Source organism: Schistocerca americana, chromosome 2, assembly GCF_021461395.2.
Source record: "Schistocerca americana isolate TAMUIC-IGC-003095 chromosome 2, iqSchAmer2.1, whole genome shotgun sequence".
NCBI classification, from domain to species: Eukaryota; Metazoa; Arthropoda; class Insecta; order Orthoptera; family Acrididae; genus Schistocerca; species Schistocerca americana.
Window position 1 is genome coordinate 675,484,144 of NC_060120.1, and position 17,125 is coordinate 675,501,268.

Below are 17,125 nucleotides of genomic sequence, written 5' to 3' on the forward strand. Positions count from 1 at the left end.
ACAAATTTGGAATACTTTTCCGCGTAAGATAAACATTATTTCATCATTCCCACATTTTAGTAAAACCCCAAGGTCAGTCTTATTTGATCACTGTTCCTACCCAGTAGCATAATCTTTGAAACATGTGAATTACGAAGCGTAAAAGAGGAAGGAGCAAAATATCTTTATACAAGTTGCGTAAGCTGTCCTTTAGATTAAGGCGATCGAACAAAGTCACCCCTCAAAAAAAGGTGAACTTGTATTTACATAATATCAAATATTATAGTCTACACTTATAATTAACTAATAATAAAGTATCAGAACTTAATAAAAACACGAATGTTAGGGGAAAAAATATTGGTTGTGTCAGGACGCGAACCACCCCCCCCCCCCCCCTCCCAACAAAAGGACTCACTATCTGAGAGTGAAGCTATTTTTTTTTTTTTATCTCATTTTGTTCCCTTTCGTTCGTTGCATCTGCTCGGGGCGGACGTCGTGACATCCGTTTTAAGTTTGTTGTTGATCTATTAACTCATTTTTTTATTACAGAGTGCAATTAACCCTTTTTTTGTAATCTCATTTTGTTCGTTATAGTTCGTTGTAATTGTTCGTGGCGGACGTCTCCTGATGGTGGCCGTTGAAGTTTATTATTGATCCAGTCACTCAGTGTTTTTTATTACAGAGGGCAGTTAACCCTCTGACCGAACACGCTGAGCTACCGTGCCGGCAATCCGCTGACCGAACACGCTGAGCTACCATGCCGGCGTATTCATTACGATAACCAACATCACCCCTCGCGTCACTATTCATAGTGTCATACCTATCTTACCTCTCGCTAAAAACCTTAATCGTAGATATTTTACTTACTGAAATTTAATTATAACACATTGTACCAAGAACAATGCGTTTTGGATGAATCTTCAGTGTGTCGCTGCCTTCAAATAGCCTACTATCATTATACGCAAGTTGCAATAATTCTTTTGCCACGAATATGATGTTTCTCATTATTTTATTGGAACGAATCACACAGTTAACAACGGGTTTTGCAGTGATTCTCAATTTGCTGATGCTCGGAACGGCATATATACATATAGGCTTGAAATGAATGCCAATATGGCGCCTCAGAAGTCTGTACTGAAGGGACACGGCGTGCTTGTGACGTAGGTGGCGTGGTGCCATCTCATTGGTCAACGCTCAGGCGCACGCTCAGAATATCTGACAAGCCAGATATTGCTCTGCACGTTCGGAAAGACTCCCGAGCGTGCTATTCCATGCTGTGACGTCAGAAACTCGGCACGCTCAACGTTCGGATGCACGGTCCGTGTGCCGACGGCTTAAGCGTGAGGTCGGTATTAGAGTGAATGGCTGCAATGACAATGCAAGATTTATAAGAACACAGTGCTCTATTCTTGTTTCCAAACCTTTATTTCATTATTGCCATAGTACACACAGTGTCGCTGTCAGCACAGAACAACTGCTTCGCACTATTTGCGTTGATTAGCATGTTGAGCCGCGTTTCTGTGAGCGGAGCGGCCCAAGGCATCCGCGAACTGGCTGGCAGCAGCATTGCCCATGAAGCCAGCGGGCAAGGCAGGGTAGTGCGTACTGCTTGGAGACATGCTCGCGAAAGGAGCAGCGGCGAACTGCTGGGGCGGTGGTGGTACGAATTGCTGGGGCGGCGCTGCGAACTGCTGGGGCGGCGGAGCGAACTGCTGGGGCAGCGGAGCGAACTGGCCGCTGGCTGGAGGCCCTCCGTACGGGCTAGCAGCGAAGTGAGGAGGGCCGAACTGCTGGACAGGGGGTGGCAGGCCGAACTGGCCCAATCCTGCCTGCCCACCGATAGACCTGGATGCGTGCTCGTTCGCCGCCGCGTGAAACGCTGTGGCCTGTTGGACACACAAACGAGATTCTCAGTACGCAGCCGAAAAACACAGTACCCGAGTGTTCAAATGTGTGTGAAATCTTATGGTACTTAACTGCTAAGGTCATCAGTCCCTAAGCTTACACACTACTTAACCTAAATTATCCTAAGGACAAAAACACACACCCATGGCCTTGGGAGGACTCGAACCTCCACCGGGACCAGCTGCACAGTCCATGACTGCTACCCGAGTGTCTTCAGACTGTTGTGACACCGTCACTCGCAACACTTCTTACTCCACTTGGCATTCTTGCGTGCGATACGCTCATTACAAACATAAAACTATACTAATAAAATCTTCTCGGGTTTCCAGCCGCGTCAGGTGATTGAAATCCGATGACCTTTTGACCGAGGTCTGCTCGGCCGTTATCGGGTGGTAGATCACTGCTACGTCGCCTAGGCCCCGCCGTTATATAACTGCGCTACTGGCTGAGGGGTCACTAGTTCTCTCTTCCTCGCCAAATATGCAAATGTTATCATCCCGCCTCCATTGCGTTTGCTTCAACCTCGCGCGGCCGGGTCCTAGATTGTGCTGATTGATCATTTTTTCATATATTTTTGTTCCTACTGCTTCTTTCATTACGCTTTTCTAAAACCCCTTCATCTCAGTAATGACAAATGTTTCGTGGAATAGAATTCGGTGTCGGTTTTCTAAAGTGTGTTCTGCCACTGCTGATTTTTCAGGGTATCATAGGGGTAAAGACCTCTGCTGGTCCGTTAGGCGTTGCTCCACGGTGTGAACTGTGGAGCAACGCCAGACGGGACACGAGAGGCGTTTTTTTTTTTAAAAAAAAAAGGGGTTTGATGCGGCCCGCCACGAATTCCTCTCTTGCGCTAACCTCTCCATCTCAGAGTAGCACTTGCAACCTACGTCCTGAACTATTTGCTGGATGTTTTCCAAGCTGTCTTCTTCTACTGTTCTTGCCCTCTACAGCTCACTCTAGTGCAATGGAAGTCATTCCCTCACGTCTTAACAGATGTCCTATCATCCTATCGCCTCTCCTAATCAATGTTTTCCACATATTCCTTTCCTCTCCGATTCTGCGAAGAACCTCCTCATTCCTTATCTTATCAGTCCACCTAATTTTCAACATTCGTCTGTAGCTTCGATTCTCTTCTGTTCCGGTTGTCCCACAATCCATTTTTCACTACCATACGGTTCTGTACTACACATGTACATTCTTAGAAATTTATTCCTCACATTAAATCCTGTTTGATACTAGTAAACTTCTCTTGGCCATGAATGCCCTTTTTTCCATTGCTAGTATGCTTTTGATGTCCTCCTTGCTCCGTCTATCATTGATTATTTTACTGCCTAGGTAGCAGAATTCCTTTACTTCATTACTAAGTGACCGTCAATCATGATTTTAAGTTTCACGCTGTTCGCATTTCTGCTACATCTCATTACTTTTGTCTTTCTTCGATTTACTCTCAACCCATATTCTGTACACATTGGATTGTTCATTCCATTCAGCAGATCATGCAGTTCTTCTTCAGGCTAGCAATGTCATCAGCGAATCGTATCATTGATATCGTTTCATCTTGAATCTTAATTCCACTCCAGAACCTTTCTTTCATTTCCATCATTGCTTCTTCAATGTACAGATTGAACAGTAGGAGCGAAAGAGTACATCTCTGTCTTATACCCTTTTTAATCCGAGCGCTTCGTTCTTGGTCGTCCAGTCTTATTAGTCGCTCTTGGCTCTTGTATATATTGTATATTACCCGTCTCTCACTATATCTTACTCCTATTTCTCCAGAATTTCGAACATCGTACACCATTTTACGTTGTCGAATGCTTTTACCAGGTCCACAAATCCTATGAACGTGTCCTGATTTTTCTTTAGTCTTGCTTCTATTATCAACCGCTACGTCAGAATTGGCCCTCTGGTGCCTTTATCTTATCTTAATCCAAACTGATCATGACCTAGCGTATCCTCAATTTTCTTTTCCATTCTTCTGTATATTATTCTTGTCAGCAACTTGGATGCATGAGCTGTTAAGCTGGTTGTGCGATAATTGTCGCACTTGTCAGCTCTTGCCGTCTTCGGAATTATGTGGATGATGCTTTTCCGAAAGTCAGGTGGTACGTCGCCAGACTCACACATTCCACACACCAGTGTGAATAATCGTTTTGTTGCCACTTCCCCCACTGATTTTAGAAATTATGATGGAATGCTATGCATCACTTCCGCCTTATCTGATCTTAAATGCTCCAAAGCTCTTTTAAATTCTGATTCTAATACTCTATCCCCTGTCTCTTCGAAATCGACTCCTGTTTCTTCTTCTGTCACATCAGGCAAATCTTACCCCTCATAGAGGCCTTCAATGTACTCTTCCTGAAAAGCCAACCGTGGCAGAACACGCTGTACAAAACCAACACCGAATTCTACTCGAGGAAAGATATGTCATTGTGAGGACGAAGGGAATTTTGGAATAATGGCATAAAAGAACCTATAAAAATAAAAGTATACGAAAACACTATCAATAAAGAGTGCGGTTTACGGATCAGCACGCCTTGTACCTGGCCACCGCGAGGTTGAAGGAGGCGAGGCCATGGCGACACGGCGGGCACTTGACAATCGCTGAGGAGAGCTCAGTCGAAAGCTCGAGGGATTTTAAGCACCTGACGCAGCTGGAAACATGGGAAGATTTTATTAATTCATATCGCCACGAAACCATGCACTCATACATACAACTTCATGTTCACAGTACACTGGATGCACTAATTAGTATACTGATGTTATAAGGGAAAATTACAGGGAGTGAAACGTTGTCCAGAAGTCAGACTATAGGACATGAAGGGGAAGCAGTAGTTGAGAAAGGAGGCGGTAAACACAGGATTATAGCCTATCCCGCTAATTTATTGAAGGACATCTTATAAGCACAGTGAGTTTTACTTGAAAGCTTATTTGCCAAACAGGTTTTCGGGTGTATAGCCAGTCATCACTGACATCCGATACAGAAGAACAAACAACTACATGTACACGAATTTCAACAACTGTACTGTAGAGAATGATTCAAAAGTAACTATATAATCTTCGTGAAAGTAATATGTGAATCGAAATAAGAGTAAAATGTTAAATAAAGTTTTGTCTGAAATTGCTTCATTTCCGAATTATGATGCATAATGTCATTTGTGGTAGGAATTAGATCATGGGCCAGTACAGGGTTTTGTCGTGTTGTGTTCGCCTGCATATCGGCTTATGTCGCTTTGTAGAGCCCTTTACGCTGCTCGGTTGATTCTGGCACGATATGCCTTTGTTTAATTGACTTCGGTGTTGACATCTTCAACTTTTGTGGTCCTGTCCTCCTCAGTTGCGCGTAATACTACGGTATATTGATAATTTTCACTTATGGACCGTCTGACAGCAACTGAATAAAACACAATTTTAGTTCCATACGCGTTTCTCCTTTATTTTCTGCAAGGCATCATCAGTGGCAGGTTGCGTAGACAGTTTCTTACATATTACGCTCCTGTTGCATTTTTGGTGTTGTTCTTCTTACTATGAGCGCCAATTTGCTGTTTTTTCCACATTCCACAGCACTATGCACTGAACGCTTGTTTTAATTCATTGCTTGTTTTAATTGCATTAAAACAAGCGTTCAGTGCATAGTGCTGTGGAATGTGGAAAAACAGCAAATTGGCGCTCATAGTAAGAAGAACAACACCAAAAATACAACAGGAGCGTAATATGTAAGAAACTGTCTACGCAACCTGCCACTGATGATGCCTTGCAGAAAATAAAGGAGAAACGCGTATGGAACTAAAATTGTGTTTTATTCAGTTGCTGTCAGACGGTCCATAAGTGAAAATTATCAATATACCGTAGACTTCGGTGTTGTCTCTTGTACTCTACGGCGCTGTTGCAGTGTACCGGCACCAGACGTAGTACGTACATTCATTCTGTCGGTAGTTCATAAACGGCAGCCGTTGTGCACAGTACGATGGCGTGCGCAGACGGTGAAGGCGTGGACATGCACCTCCTTTACGGCGTAGCAGAATGTAATGAACGAGCAGCAAGACGAAGCTATGTGAAAATGTTTCCAAACAGAAGAGTGCCAAACCATTTGAATTTCACATCTTGGGACGGGCGTTTAAGGGAATGTGGCATTCATGATGCGCCACGGTTAGGTCGGCTTCAGCTGGGTGACTGTGAGTATTGAGAGCATTCGGGAAATGGTAGTTGACGACTCGACGATAAGTACCCGCCATATAAGTGCCATTGTGGGAGTGCTTCAATCTAATGTTTGGCGCCTGCTTCGGAGACAGCAGTTTCGCCCATTGCACTTGCAAAAGGTACAGGAGCTGTTATTTGTAGACTGAATTTTTGTCAATGGTTACTCGAGTGCCATGCTGCTGATTGAGTATTCGGTCGTCGGGAAGTGTTTACGAATGAGAGCCTCTTAACCCGTGTGGGTATCGTGAACACTCAAACATGCAAGGGTGGGAGTATGAAACTCCTCACGTAACTACAGTACGAGGACATCAGCATCGTTTAGCACTGAACATTTGGAGCGGGACAGCGGACAATCAGTTATTCGGACCGCATGTTATTCCACAACGCCTTACTGGCAGAATGTATCGACAGTTTTTGGAAGATGAATCAGGTAGTCTGCTTCATGACGTCCCATTCACTACACGAACCAAGTTGTAGTTTTTGCAAGACGGTGACTCTGCACGTTTCAGCCTGGAGGCAAGAGTATCTCAGTGTGGCTTATCCTAGTAACCGGATAGGGCGCGTAGGACCAGTTGCTTGCCCCGCCAGATCTGCGGATCTTAACGCCCTGGATTTTATATCTGGGGTCGTCTCAAGCTGCTCGTTACGGTGTTTAATTGAGAAAGTAGCATAACTACAGCAGAGTACTAAAAATGGCTGTGCAGCTGTGCAAATAAGATGAATGGAGCTTCCAACATTTCGGGAGCGGTAAGACGTCGGGCACGTGACTGTATTCGCCTACATGGACATAATTTTGAACATATTCTGGGTAAATGTATAGTGCGTAATTATGTTGAATTGCCGGTTCGTTTGTCGTTTTTTACTGAGAGTAATTAGTTTTGAGTTGTTTGTGATGCACTTTGGATCCCTACTCTACTGCATAGCTTCCGAAATAAAGCAATTTCAGACAACATTTTATTTAACCTTTTACTCTTTTTTTTTACTCATACACTACACTCACGAAGTGTGTACAGTTACCTTTGGATCACCATGTATAACTCCAGAAATATAAATGTGCTTACATTATATATCTCTGTAACAATGACATTCGTGTCAGCTAATGCGGCAGGATATGAAATCCGCCCTATCATATGGGACACAGATTGTCGTGTATGTTATTGCTGTCAATCTCAGGCAGTGCCAATTCTTGATTACGGCTGACATGTCATAGAGTGTAAACATGGAACTGGCGTGTGGAAAGCGTATTACAGTTCAAGGGAAAGAAAAAAATAGGAAGCTTTGAATAAAATACTTTCGAATAAAATTCTTTTGGGCCTTAGACCCCGTCATTTTGAAACTAAAACCACTGTTAAAATCGACGTTTCGACCGTTTTTGCAGTAGTTCTCTTCAGGGCGACTAAACTGCCCTCTTACTCACAAGAACTTTAAGGTTTGCCGACGACATCGTAATTCTGCCGGAGATGGCTAAGTACTTGGAGGAGAAGTTGCATGGAGTAGGTAGTGTCTTCATAAGAAGTTATAACATGAATCTCAACAGCCGTGACGCAAGAGAAATAGAATATAGTAGGATTAAAATAAGGGATTACCACGGAGCTTCATTAGAAAATAACAGTATAAGTAGTAGGCGCGGTTTGCTACTTCAACAGCAAAAATAGTGATGCTGACGAAAGTAGAGAAAATATAAAACCCAGATTGGCAACAGCAAGAAAAGTGTTTCTCAAAAAGGGAAACTTGTTAACATGGAATATAAATTTAAGTGTCAAGAAGTATTTTCTGAAGATATCTGTAAATGTAACAATGTAGATACACGTAATGTCAACGAAAACATTTCAGAGAAGAAAAGAATACGAGCTCTGGAAGTGTGGTGCTGCGTAAGTATGCTGAAGATCAGGTAGGTACATCGAGTAGCTGGTGAAGAGGTACTGAATCGAATGGGAAGAGAAGAGCTTAGGTGCAATACGTAACTAAGAGATGGAGTGGGTTGAAAGGGCAAAAACAATATTCGAAACAATAAGGAATAATTAATTACAAGGGTCGATCAAAAGTTTGTTTGAGGGCGTTGCTGCAGCGCTACTCCGACGCGGATATTCATTCTAAGAAGGAAAAAAGATAAAAACAAAAGACATGTCAAGAAGAAATTGTCCCAGTGGGGCGAAAATCGGTAAATGTGACGTACCTGGACATATAAACAAATGATTACAGTTTCAGAAAAAATGTATGATGTATTGAAGAGAAAAGCTTCACAAATTGAGTAAGTCAATAACTCGTTGGTTCACCTCTGGCACTTATGCAAGCAGTTATTCAGCTTGGCATTGATTGCTAGAGTTGTTGGATGCCCTCCTGAGGGATATCATGCTAAATTCTGACGAACTGGCGCTTTAGATCCGCAAAATCCCGAGCTGGTTGGGGGGCTCTGCCCATAATGCTCCCAACGTTCTCAACTGGGGAGAGATCTGGCGACCTGATCGTCGAAAGAACTAAGTACAAAAATGTCCAGGGAAAGCCAGAAACACAGTAGTATAAGCTGCATAGGAATGAAACAAATAGGAACTGTGGGGAAACCAAGGCGAAATCACGGCAGGAAAAATGTGAAAAAAATCAACAAGAAATGATTTAGAATATAGAAAAGTCCGTACAACATCCGATAAAATTTAGAGTAAAGGCGGTAACATTACGAGTGCAAAGGGGAATCCCACTGTTAAATTCAGAGGAAATAGCGGATGAGTGTAAAGAATATCATTGAGTGGTTTCCTACGAGTGACCTCATCTTCAGTAAAAAAAGAAAAAAAAAGAAACAGCATATTTAGTGATACTAAAGCACTGGTAAGTATAGCACATGGTGAAGAAAAAACAATAACTAGCGCGGAAATTTCAAATTTTTGGGCGTAAATGATGAAGAGATTTTAGATAGGACAAAACACATTTTGGAATTAGTCTACAAGTACCCTTCGCATCATTGACATTCATTACTCCAATACGAGACTGGAAGGGAGAACCGATAGAGGTTCTCAAGGTAGCCTCCACCACACACCGTCACCTGGCTATCGGAGTATGGATGTAGATGTAGATTGCAAATCTTGGCGAGAAACGAGCAAATAAGTAGACAAATCAAATTTTGCATATTTTCATTGAATAATGTCATATGGAATAACGTACTGAGGTAACTCATGTGTAAGAAAGAAAGCCTTCATTGCCTAAAATGATTCTGCAAGAATAATATGTGGTGCTCATTAAAAAATCATTTTGAAGACGTCTGTTCGAAGAATTAGGGATTCCGACTACTGCTTAACAGTTTATTTATTTCCTCATGAAGTTTGCTGTAAATAGTCCAATGAAGTTCTAAAGCAACAATAGTGCCCATAATCACAATACCAGTGGAAAAATATGACATTCATTACTCCACATTGAGGTTGTCATTAGCACAAAAATGGGTACTCAATGCTGCAACTAAAATTTTTGGTCAGCTACCTAGGGATGTGAAATGTCTGACACACAACAAAGTGCAATTGGAAAATGAAAAATTTTCCCCTCCTTCTATTCAGTAGACGACTTTGTATTATTGTAATGTATAAAAAGTGATGGATAGGAATTACTAAGTCGCATCTAGCTATATTTACGTAAGCATGTGATTGTAAAATGACTCGTTCCCCATCGTTATGCTTCAAATAAGACAAAAGGAATAGATAACATTCCATGACAATTAATAAAATTAACTGGGGGAAATGGTAATTTAAACGACTATTCAAGTTGTTGTGTAGAGTCTTTTGAGATGGGAGAATTACCACTGTCGAGAAAATTTCACCCACACAAACCCGAAAATAGGAAGGGCAGGTAAGTATGAGAAGTATTTCACAATCAGCTCAACAGCCTATGCATCCAAACTCCTAACTAGAATAATACACAGAAGAATGGAGAAGAAAATTGAGGATCTGTTACATGACGATTAGCTTGGCTCTCGGGAAAGTAAAGACATCAGAGAATAAGTTATGATGTTGCGCTTGATAATGGAAGCAAGACTCAAGAGAAATCACGACACTTTCGTAGTATTTGAGAAATTCAAAAAAATAATTCGACAACGTAAAATGGTGCAAGGTGATCGAAACCCTTTAAAAAAAGTGTAGCTTTAGGGAAACGAGGGTAACGTACAATATGTTCAAGAACCAAGAGGTGACGATAAGAATGGATTACTCAAATCGAAGTGCTCGCATTACAAAGGGTGTAAGACAGTAATGTAGTGTTTCATACCTACGCCCAATCTACACCTAGAAGCAGCAATGACGTAAGTGGAAGAAAGGTTGAAGAGTGGGAATAAAATTCATCGTGATAGGATTTGGTGATGACATTGCAGTACTCAATGAACGCGAGGAATAATTAAAAGACCTGTTGAACGAAATGATAGTTTAAGGACTGCTGAATATGAGTTGAGAATAAATCCAAGAAAGATTAGAGTAATTATAAGTAGCAGAAATGAGATTAGCCTGCAACTTAACATAAGAATTGGGTTTCACAAAGTAGGCAAAGTTCTGCTGCTATCGAAGAGAAACAACGAACCAAAGGGGCATAAAAAGCGGAGTAATACAGGCAAAGAGGGCATACCTGGCATAAAGAGGTCTACTAGTATCAGATGTAAGCCTTTGAGAAAGAAATTTTGAAGAATTCCTATGGAGCACAGCAGTGTATGGAAGTGAAACATTAACTGTGGGAATACATATAAAGGAAAGAATCGAAACGTTTGAAACGTGGTGCTACAGAAGAATGTTAAAAATTAGATGGACTGATAAAATAAAGAATGAGAAGGTTCTTCACGTAATTGGCGAAGAAAGGGAGGAAAATATGGAGTAGAATACGGGACAGGATGATATGATATATGTCAAGGCATCAGTGAACATGTTCCTTGGCACTAAAGGGAGCGTGCGGTAGCGTTCTCGCTTCCCGCGCCCGGGTTCCCGAGTTCGATTCCCGGCGGGGTCAGGGATTTTCTCTGCCTCGTGATGACTGGGTGTTGTGTGATGTCCTTAGGTTACTTAGGTTTAAGTAGTTCTAAGTTCTAGGGGACTGATGACCATAGATGTTAAGTCCCGTAGTGCTCAGAGCCATTTGAACCATTTGAACTAAAGGGAGCTGTAGAGTGTGAAAAGTGCAGAGGAAGACAGATATCGGAACATATCCCAAAATAATTGAGGATGTAGAGTGTAAGTGCTACTTTGATCTCAAGAGTTTGGTACAATCGAAGGATTTGCCTCAGGCCGCATCAACACAGTCTGAAGAGTGATAAAGAAAATCTGATGGATTGTAAGAGTTGGAGGAGAACTAGAACATAGTTAACCGGTGAAGTATGCGTATGGGAGAGTGTAGGCGAATGCAGAGTGGGAGGCGCAAATCACGACGTTCCAGAAATTTCAGGCGGGAATGAAATTTGGATCAGACGTCCAGGCAATGTGGGCAGAGGTAAGGCTAGGTCTGGTAAGGCTGTTGTTTCAACTACGGTCGAGCGATGTTTCTGTACTCTTCGGCCTGTTAGTAGCTAGTTATGCTGCAGGATTTTTGTTGGACCTTGTAGTATAGCATATATGCTACATGGATCCTGCTCGGGAAGATTTTATCTACCATCGTTTGTAAAGTTCTACTCATTACTTATGTTAACTTTCTGTGTATTTGGATACACCGAGATAAACAAGGCAGGTCACCAAAAAGACCTTCAGATCTTGCACACAATGAATAGTAAAATAAAGTACATTACATGACAAATGGAAATTATGCTGCTGTTAAGTGACAAGTCTTTACTATATGTGTTACGCAATAGAATGCAATAGACTAAATAATTCAATGATTTTTGAAGTCGCGACAGTAGCTGAACGTGACTGAATGGAAAGAAATAAAATATTAGATACAGAATTCGATAACAGGAAGAAACGATAACTGGAAAGCCATTCGCAGTGACAAAACAGTTCGTAGGTTTGTAATGAAGGTGTTACTAACAGCTGTGCGCAACGTTTTTTGGTAAATTAACTACAGTAAAGATTTAAATTTCCAACACCCAGAAATCATCACCCGAACGAATTCAAACCCAGATGGTGGTAGAGCGCTATGAAATAAGAGGCGAAGGAAATTTCGCGAAAACGCTCACGTGGGTAATAAAGCGAAGTTATTAGTTTTTAGCGAACTAGCGCGAGATCGGCAGTTTTTACGAGTTATCGCGAAATTTGTAATTTTGCCGTATTAAAATATAACTTTGACGACTGCAATTTACTAATATTCGTAACTGATAGATATTTAATGTTGAAATTCTGTTTTGTCTTGTAATCTTCTGAAGGCCGAGGTTCATGTACATCATGAAACAACGGTTCGTTTCTCGTGTAACAAAATTTGATGTGATGATGAAAATAGCACCGTATTCAGTAAAAAGAAAACAATACCGATTTTAGCGAAATACAACATCGATATTGGCAGAAAGATGAAATTTGTCAAAAACACCGAATGTAGCAAAAAACTGGCAAAAACCCGACACCGACTTTGATAGAAAAACACCAAATTTGGCGAAAAACACGGAATTTGGCAAAAATTTTACTGATGCTGAAAAAAATGACATCTAGTTTGTAAATAAATTCGGTGAAAAATATCACTGTACTTGCGAAAGTAACACCGACTTTTGAAAACATAAAATTTACTACAAAATACCAAATTTACAAACACATCAAATTTGGAAAATATGACGAGTTCGGTAAAAGAACACAACTCCGAATTTGGCAAAAGAAATGAAAACGAATCGTCTCCCCCCAAAAAACCAGCCGAATACAGCAAAAATAACACTGAATTTGGCAATAAATACGCCGAGGTTGGCACAATGCACCGAATCTGGCAATAAATAACACTAATTTGGTAGAAAAGCAACTGATTTGGTAAGAATAAAAACGAATATGAGAAAAATTATACCGAATCTGCCAAGTAACATCAAGTTTGACAAAGAAAGCAATACCAAATTTGGCAAAAAATTACAGTGAGAATGTAGGAGCAAATTTGGCAAAACATATTACATTGCAGAAATGTCAAAGAATCTGGCAAACAATAACACTGAATTTGGCACAAAATAACACCGAATTTTGCACAAAATAACGGCGACTTTGGCCATAAAATAAAATGAGTTTGTCCTGTCCGTAAATACAAGTAATTAATTTTTCTAAGTATACGTAAGTCAGTTTTACTATAAGGTCAGGCAATGACTGTGTACACTCTCTATTTATGTTTGAAGCTTTAAAGCAGAGCATTTATTGAGAAAGTATCATGGAACACTTATATGTAATACTTTTAAAACAATAAATCTGCTAAAGAGAATGCGTACAATATGCTTTTCCGTCATCTTCGTCAGTATTGTTGCGAGGCGTGGAATCCTTACCAGATAGGACTGACGGAAGACACCGAAAAACTATTATCACGAAATACTTTTGACGTAAACTGTGCTTTTTAAATAGTGTTACGAGGATTTCATACTAAATAAAAGTATTTTTTTTGTTTGTTCCCATAGACCTGAGGATATTTGCTAGTCAACCAAAACCGATTATGACCTAGTTGTAATTAAATTATTACAGGATCAAGACCATTAAAATTTATAACAACTAATACAGGTCGGCGTGCCTCCTTCACCTGACAATGCCTTTCTTACAAATAGGGGAGGTAGTATTATGAGTATGATAATTGATTTTGGATGGCAACCATTAAAACAAAAGAGTTTTCGTTGAGAGGATGTGTTCTTCGAATGTCAGTGTTCTTGTATTTTGTTGACCTCCACAAACGTGGTAGAAATGTCCATCGTTGTAAACTACGAGAAATCAGAGTTCGCACAGAAAGATTTAGGTATTCGTTTTTCCCGCATGGTATTTGAGAGAGGAACGGTCGAGAAATAAACTGTAAGTGGTTCATGAACCATCTGCCAAACAATGAGTGCGAACTGCAGAGGAATCGTGTTGCATAGTTTGATGTAAATATGGTATGATTTTCAGAACATAGTTATTATTTTAGAATTATTATCATGCGATGTCAGTCTGCAGTAACTTTTTGCTTTTGTCTTCTGTTAGCTTGCCAGTGAAGAGGGACATGTTGGCCGATACTACTTTGGCAAGGCTATAAATAAGTATTCGTTTTACTCAACTTTAGTCGATGTTGTCTTACCAGAAACGACTTTCGTTCAGTACAACAATTTACTTATGTCTCAGTTATCCAGTAAATAATAAAACGTCCACTTTCGTTAGCTCTAGCATTCTTGGCACTGCAATTACACTGACGTTGACGTTCTTCCATACAAAACACTGTGAATTAGGAAACCAAGGAGGCAAATTTCGTAATCATTACGCATCTACGCACCCCAAAATGAGAGAACGTATTCCCGTTCGGGTTACTCATTACTTACTATTCTTGGTGTAACAGCTGCGATCAGCAGTAACACAGCAAAGTGAAGGAAGGGCGAAATTCTAAAACGAAATAAAGTTTTCCACGTAAGACGTCAGAAATAAAAAAGAGAAAATAAAGCTATGTGTATGCCGCAACAATGAGATATTTTTCTGCTGTTCATTAAAGCCAAGTAAGCATGTAGGTGTTTTCATTAGAATTTATTAATTCACATGCAGCCGATTTCGGGATACTCAAATCTCAGGTAATAGTCAGTAGACTTTGGGCTTTTAGTTTTCACGATCTCGTGACCCACTAAGGCATGTGGACTCTGTTAGCACTGTGCTTGCTAGTTTACTTTATGGCAGCCTCAGAAGGTGCCTGAGAATGGGAGTTAAGCATCCTGAAATCGGTTGCACGTGAGTTAATAGATTGCAAAGAACACAGGTGTACGGGCAAGTGAATGTGATAAAAGGAAGTCAGTTATTACTGCTGAGCTGCTACCCATCCATCTGGATGTCTTTCGTGCACCAGTACTTTTGTTTCCTTTGTTTAACGTGCAGTTAGTTTCCCAACATAATTCAGTTTATTGCCACAAATTAAAGCCCTGTTGCTTCGTATCTCTAACACCGGCCGTACGTGCCACATAGCAATGAAAATTGTTTAATTCTACATACAAAGGTTGAAGTTACCTTGATAGCATGATTTGTTATTATCCAATAAAATAGTTGAACAGAACAAAAGAAAACCTAACTAAATATACTACACCTTAACTTATGGTCTCCATATTTAAAAAAAAAAAGTGGTTGTTGGCTGCGTGAGAAGAGGTTGAGGTTCATAAAGCACATAATAAGTATGCAGATTACTATTACCGTGTTCTACGTGCTCGCTGCCGGTTTTTCGATAACACTCGAGTCTATGCGTGACAAATAATCCGCCAGATTTTGTTAGAGTCATGTCTTGAAGTCAACCACAGAAACTTAGCTTACGTTTAAAACAAGACGCTTTCACCGCGGTTTTGGTTACAGTCAGTGTTCCTGCTGTGAAGTTAACACTCATTGTTTCTCTTGCCAAATAAGATGGTTCTTCAGGCCTGTTCACTTTTTGTTGTTGTCAAGCAAATCCACTTGACCTTCAAGATTGAAAGTGGAGCAACCACTTCCGTGATACGTTATTTGTAATACCATAATACCCAGCCCATCAATATGTTTGCAATTGCAGTCCAAATATCTGAATTCTTTTTATCCGTGGAAAAGGGGAAAACACGTAGCCTGTAGACTACGACTGAAAATCTGTCTGCAGGAAACCTGGAAGGTATCTCAACTCCGTTGTGAAATTCTCAACACCACATCAGTAAGAACAAAAATGAGTGATTCACTGGTATTGGACACCGGATAAGTTAGATGTGCGTTAAGTTAGCAAAACCTCGTGTTTTGACATTAGTTCCATCTGGAGGGAGCGCATTTATGATAAATCTAATTATGAATATTTAGGAAGTATCTGCACACGCTAAAATAGTAACGACATTGGCTTGGTGGCTGAGTGAGTGAATGTCAACCGGCAAATCCAAAGTCCTGAGGTTTTTCTGCCTGTATACATATGCTGTCAACAAAAGCACCACCCTTTGATGCGTTACTACTTGAGTGTCAAGTTAACATGAAATTACACTATACCATTATCACTGTTGGTGTAACATTTTCTTTATCTTTCGTCACCTCACATGTACCCCAACTGTTCTCAAGAAACTTTCAGAAATTTTAAATCTGTAACAGACATTAGATTTTACGCATTATTGTTTCATTCATTGAATAATTTATCAACGTCATGTTAGCTTCATTATCCCATGTCACACCAGTTATTCTCGTCTTTTCTGTGTTATTCCTCTACATTTTGTAGGCTTCCTTTTCACTTTTTAAATCAGATTTGTTATCCTGGTGGTAAAATAGAACGAAAAATTGCCTGGATTCTTTTTAACGGGATGTGAATTGGCGCAAACAGCTCAAAAGCATACATGTTCTAACTTCAAGTAAAAGAAAAAAAGACATGAAAGCTTACCTGAGGCTCTCCATTCTTAGGCAGCACGAGTGTAACGCTTGTCGTGGTTTGTGCGTGTTTGGACCGACAGAGAGCCACTGAAGGGCTCTTATAAAGAGAAATTTATAGTTGCAGCAGTACGGGATTATCTGAAACGATGTGACACAACCGCTGCACTTAATGATCGGCGGAACTCGTTTCAGCTTCATTTCGTCGCTCCAGTACTTTGTTCTCAGTCTTTACCTTGCTGTAATAGCCCCTACCGTACGGCAAGCTTCGTTTACTTTGTAGTATATAACATCAAACGAGGATGTAGAAAGTTTTAATTCGCTATAACTTCCTCGGTTTTCGGCTCGACTCAGCAGTAAAAAGCATTTGAAGCGTATGGTTACAAAATATTGCGGAGATAAGACTGTTGTGGCGTACGAAACTACAGCACATTTTTTTTTACGCTTTATGCAGTTTGGGTTCCACATACGCTGCAATATCAAATCGATCCTGTAGGGAATATTTAATAGAACATATTTCTTATTTATTTGTCATCCATTTATTGAACTGGCGAGCCATTATATTTTCTCATACATTATACCATCACTTTTCATCACATACATTGTAATGCTTACTATTT

The 17,125-nt window shown here is 40.5% G+C and overlaps 1 protein-coding gene across 1 annotated transcript; it reads right to left on the reverse strand.

Moving 5' to 3' along the window:
• Nucleotides 1-1,383: 1,383 nt before the first annotated feature.
• Nucleotides 1,384-16,577, reverse strand: LOC124596642 (proline-rich protein 36-like). The gene is made up of 3 exons (XM_047135870.1): nt 16,519-16,577; nt 14,486-14,546; nt 1,384-1,865 (listed from the first exon to the last, which is right to left on the reverse strand). The coding sequence occupies exons 1-3, from the start codon at nt 16,530-16,532 to the stop codon at nt 1,464-1,466; spliced, it is 477 nt and encodes a 158-aa protein (XP_046991826.1). The 5' UTR covers nt 16,533-16,577; the 3' UTR covers nt 1,384-1,463.
• Between the last annotated feature and the right edge of the window lie 548 nt (nt 16,578-17,125).